This window comes from Sinocyclocheilus anshuiensis, unplaced genomic scaffold (genome assembly GCF_001515605.1).
Source record: "Sinocyclocheilus anshuiensis isolate Anshui unplaced genomic scaffold, SAMN03320099.WGS_v1.1 scaffold1701, whole genome shotgun sequence".
Lineage (NCBI taxonomy): Eukaryota > Metazoa > Chordata > Actinopteri > Cypriniformes > Cyprinidae > Sinocyclocheilus > Sinocyclocheilus anshuiensis.
In genome coordinates, this window is record NW_015538007.1 from 269466 (window position 1) to 275155 (window position 5690).

Sequence of the window (5690 nt, forward strand, 5' to 3'; positions counted from 1 at the left end):
TCTGTCTGTCTGTCTGTCTGTCTGTCTATCTATCTATATCTGTCTGTCTGTCTGTCTGTCTATCTCTCTATATCTGTCTGGCTGTCTGGCTGTCTGTCTGTCTGTCTATCTATCTATCTATCTATCTATCTATACCTACTTACTAACATATCATCAAAGAGAGGAAGAAGTTTCTGGGGGTTATCAGATGTTATTATTATATTATATTATATTATATTATATTATATTATATTGGATATAAAGAATGGCAATGGTGACTGTCAAAAGATGTGTTATATTTTACTTGTGGTAAAGTTATAATGTGGTTCATTATTACTCTCACTGATGATGATTAACTGGTGATGTGCTTTAGTTGTGTTTGTAATACTTTGTCATCCGTGAAACGCTCTGGTGTGTAGTTTATCCTGATACACACACTGCTGAAAAAGTGGTTTAACAGAACAAAAAAAAAGGGGAATAACACAAAGGCTGTTTTAGCTTTTTTAGTCGACAGATGTGATCATGTTAAAAACTTTGGAAATTGATTCAAATCCATTTGCATTGAAGACCATCACATTGTATTATGGTGTGAATACAGGCAAAGTGGAAGCCCATTTGTTATGGACATTTAACATATGAGTCAATACATGCAAAGCTGGCTAGATTACTTACAATTTGTAGTCCATTACTGATTACAGATTATATGATAAAAATGTAATTTCCCAAACTGGGCTTAATGTAAGAACTGCAGTTGGTTTGTGAGTTGATAAAAAGCTAATAATTAATTAAATTATGGCTGCACATTGGATGCCACAATTACGTAATTGTTCAAAGTGGCAATTAATTGCTTAAAGTCCACTTATGTTATTATGCGTGCTTACAGTAAGATGTTTTTGCTCTCTTCAGGTTATCTTAAGGGTGTTTCCATTGTTTCAATTTTAGTTTTAGTATAACATTTTAATACCATGCATTTTTTTTTTAACTTTTTTATTTAAAGAAGAAACCAATCCAATGTAAAGTTAACATTTGAGGCTTAATACTAATACTAAAGCAATACAAGTTTTTTCAGTTAAAGTGTTTTCAGCTTATTTTCATCTAAAAATATGTCACACGGTTGCTTTAAACAATGGTATAAACATAATTCAATGTAAATTGTGATAATTTTTATTAATAATCGGGTAACACTTTATTTTCATAGTCCACTTTAGACATTCTGCTAACAGTAAGTAACTACATGTCAACTAGCAGTTAGTAGAGTATTAGTAGACTGTCTGCTTAATATCTTCTAACACTTTATTTTGATGGGTCCACAACATACAACATACTGACTATAAGAAACTTTGCAAGTATATGTCAACTTATTCTACTAACCCTAAACCTAACCTAAAGGTCTACTCTGAGAGTTAGTAGACATGTAGTTGCTAATTAATGAGAGTTAGTTGACATGTAGTTGCAAAGTTACTTATAGTTAGTAGAATGTCTAAAGTGGACTATCAAAATAAAGTGTAACCACTAATAAAAATGTCAAATAAATTATTGAAACACTTGAACACTAAAAATATAAATATTTAATTTGTTCAACTGCACATCAGTGTGGCCATTAAGTGACATCAAACTGTAAACATGCAAATGTATTGTTAAATTACTGAATTATTAACTTCTTCCGAGATATTTAAGTATGTGTATATATATATTTTTTTTGGCCAAGGCTTCCAGAATCCACAGCTCAGGATGAAGGCATAGTGTTTCAGAGCCATACATCACAAGTGTTTAGTAACTTTCATTATTATTCGTTTCGTACATGGTCTAATTACTTTGAACGGGTGCTTTTTTCACCCAAAATCAGAAGCATGATTTTCAAATTTATTTACATTATATTTACATGACCATTCTATATTGTGGATATAGTGAAATATAAATGGTATGCCACACAACAAGATTTTTGAAAAGGAAATTTAAAAGAAAAAATAAGAATTAGGGGGAACCAATGAATGGTAAAGTGCAACACATTCTGACCATTTGTTAATGTCTTTGTTTTTAATATATGATTCATAGGATGGAGTTCATGCTGATTACTTGAACAAACTATTTTTTTAGTGTATTTCATTATATTCAATGATAGTGTATATGTGAACATGCACCACAAAACCAGACCAGTTTTTTATTATTATTATTGAGACTTATACACCATCTGAAAGCTGAATAAATAAGCTTTCCATTGAGGTATGGTTTGTTAGGATAGGACAACATTTGGCTGAGATTCAACTATCTGAAAATCTGGAATCTGAGTGTGCAAAAAAAAAAAAATCAAAATATTGAGAAAATCGCCTTTAAATTTGTCAAAATGAAGTTCTTAGCAATGCATATTACTAATAAAAATTAGGTTTTGATATATTTACGGTAGGAAATTTACAACATATCTTCATGGAGCATGATCTTTACTTAATATCCTAATGATTTTTGGCAAAAAAGAAAAATCGATCATTTTGACCCATACAATGCATTTTTGGCTATTGCTACAAATTGCTACTTATGACTGCTTTTGTAGTCCAGGGTCACATATTACAATGTTAGCTTATCAATTAAAGTTATTACAGAGTGATACGCAGATACGCAAAAACGCTTCCAGTGGAGTTGTGAGTGGTGTAATTTGAGAGCGCGTAAAAGCGCGCTGGACTCAGATTACAGCCTCAGTGTTTCTCCTAGCGCGCATACTCTTACTAGACTCCAGATGTGGACATCGTCCCTGTCAGGTCAGTCAGACCTTCCGAGTGGACAGAAGCAATCTATCATGTTACCTTTCGCCCTTGGTCTGTTTTTATTGCCGCTCTGCGCTGCAGTCTACAAGGGACCTTTGCTCCCTGAAATATCCAACGGGACTTTTCACCACTTCTTCGTCCCGGACGGTGATTACGAGGAGACCGAAGACCCGGAGAAATGCCAGATGCTCTTTAAATGGATCGACCGCAGACCGTGTCCGCTGGAGGAAGACCAGGACTCGATCATACGCGAGGATTTTATCATCATTAAACAACAGATAGAAGACGCGGCACGCTTTCTGGAGAGCCTCGGGAAGAGCGTTTCCTACGACCTGGACGGCGAGGACAGTTATGGGAAATACCTGAAGAGGGAGCTCGTGCAAATCAACGAGGCTTTTACAAACGTGGAGAAATCTCTTCTGGAGCTGGAGACGAAATTCAAGCAAAGCCAGGATACCGAGCAAAGAGAGGAGAGTGAGTTCACCAATAACTTCATCAACCCCATGTATAATGTGAGGGACACTCTACAGGACACTCTGGACATCTCGTCCGGACTCAAGGATAAGCACGAGCTCATCTCTCTGATCATTCGGAGTCATGGATCCAGGTTAAGCCGGCTTAAAAATGAATACCTGAATGTTTAGACTCGCAGACCTTCTGGACAGACTACCGTCCGAGTTGGATTGTTTTTCCGAAGTATGTTAAACGTTAAAAGTGTGAAACTCTTTTTTTGCTGGTTCCTTCACGCTTAAAAATGAAGAGTTTCAATGGCATTTTGAATTTTATACATTTGTTATATGTTCCTTTAGAGATTGAAAAAAAAAGTCATTGAGGCTTTATTATGGAATCATCAGAGGTTTCTGGGTTTAAAACACAAGTGCAACAAATTCTTATTGGAATTTTTATTTAAAAAGTGTAAAATGTAAAGCCAATGCAGACGTACCAGCAAACCTGAAGCCATAAAAACCTTTAAGTAAATAAATAAAAAGAAAACTTCTTTAATATAGAAAAGATTGTCTGAATAATACCATTTTCCAATTTTTGTCTCTGGGCATGCATGCAAACAAGATTTTTGTTGAGAATGTGTATGCCTTTTTTGATTAGTTGCATGAATAAATAAATTGTTATAGCCACCAGTAAGAGAAATGTACATTTTATTGACTGTGAAAAAAAGTTACCCAAAATACTCTTCATGAGGTGTAACATCTAAGTGAACAGTTTTATTCCAGTCAGAAATATTGTTTAACAAGATTTAGTTAACCTGACTATAAACTTATTTTAAAATGTAAGGTAGAAATAGCATCTTATGCAACAACTGTGGTTTCACTTTTTAGGCACTCTCAGACTGAAGACCATACACAGATTTTGTTGATGTCCGAATCTGTTATTCCTGTAATCAGATTTCAGTAGGCTGGTCTTTCTCAGCTGTCTGTATACTGCTGACATTCATTTAGGATGATTGAGGTTTGAGGAAGCTGGAAGGGTGGTGGTTAAACAAGCTGGTTGAGATTTGGCATTTCCTGTGCCTTTTGAACAGAACGTCTCTTTCTCTTTCTGCCATGTGGAAGAATAATCAAACTCTGCAGCAATATACAAAGAAACACAATCTACCATTCCTACTGCCAACTCCACGATTTGCTGGTGAACAGTTTTAAAGGGGTCATATGATGTTGCTAAAAAGAACATTATTTTGTGTATTTGGTGTAATGAAATGTGTTTATGCGGTTTAAGGTTAACGGGCTTGAGTGAGCGGCAGCCGGCGGATTCGACGAAGGAGTGTCCAGCGGGCTTGCAGCAACCACATGTGACGACCCCGGGCTGGACTCCGCTTCGTCCACAGTGAAAGCCGATCCGGCGATCGACAGCACGAAGTTGATGTATTTCCTCAGCTCCAGGCATGACGAAGCGGATATCGTCCTCTTTTGGAAGACCAAACAAAGTAGTTTCGCTTTCACAACGAAACACACAGTGTCTTCACGACATGGCGGCGGCAACAACAATACTACAGCAAGAATAAAAGTTACGCCTTCTTTCTTTGCGTGAACATTTGGGCGGCGTTATGCAAATCTTTCCACATAGTGACGTAGACATGTGGGGGCGTGTTAGAACGAGCCGTTTTAGGTAGGCGTGGCTGACTCTTAACTTTTATAAAGAATATCTCTTTGGATTTGAGACTTTAGTCTTTGCAACTTTACAGATCTTTTTTATGCACCAAGAGCTTGTAACACTCCAAAGAGAAAGGAACAATTGAAATCGCATCATATGACCCCTTTAAGGTTTAACTGTAGACCATCACGACCAAAATTACACTGAAGCATAAAACATATCCTAAACCACACATTCATAAGCTAAAACATTGCACCAAAATCACTGTGCTGTTGCTGCATGTTAATTTCTAACCAGAACAATGAAGTGCTTATAGATGTTTTCTACCCACAGTCTCCCGGGCTGGGACTGTTTTCTTTTTCTTCCTCACATTCAGAGTTTTATTCTTGCTGGAGGTTTTTACTAATGGTTTAGTGTTACCAGATCTGAGCCTGTTCAACAACATCTCATATGGATCCAGTTTCAGTGGTTTTGTTGCAAAAAGAGGAATAAACAACAAAAAGCAAATAATTCTTGATGGTTATTATAAGGAAGATACTAAAGAAGCTGTCTTTATCTGCCAACCAGAGCCGTATCGTTGGGGTTTGACTGATGTATTGGTTTTGTTAGCTTTCCAGTGAACATCCTTAGTGTTTAAAGTAAAATGATTTCAGATGCTCATCTCAGCTTTCATGTGCCAACTGCTATAAATCACACTGGAAGTGTGTGTTTGTGTGTATCTGATGTTCCCGACATTATGGGGACCACAAGGATAATACCAGTCAATTTTGAACTTATGGGACTTTTTTTTGGTCCCCATGAGGAAACAAGCTTATAAATCATACAGAATGAGTTTTTTTGAGAAAG

General features: G+C 36.3%; 1 protein-coding gene across 1 annotated transcript; it reads left to right on the forward strand.

The window, feature by feature from the left end:
- The first annotated feature begins 2610 nt into the window (after nucleotides 1–2610).
- Nucleotides 2611–3867, forward strand: LOC107677471 (fin bud initiation factor-like). The gene has a single exon (XM_016472390.1). It carries the CDS (start codon nucleotides 2711–2713, stop codon nucleotides 3380–3382), a length of 672 nt encoding a protein of 223 aa, XP_016327876.1. The 5' UTR covers nucleotides 2611–2710; the 3' UTR covers nucleotides 3383–3867.
- Nucleotides 3868–5690: the final 1823 nt, after the last annotated feature.

What these genes read in the sequence shown, in the direction of transcription:
- LOC107677471 (XM_016472390.1), top strand. Translation starts at nt 2,711, where the DNA reads ATGTGGACATCGTCCCTGTCAGGTCAGTCAGACCTTCCGAGTGGACAG.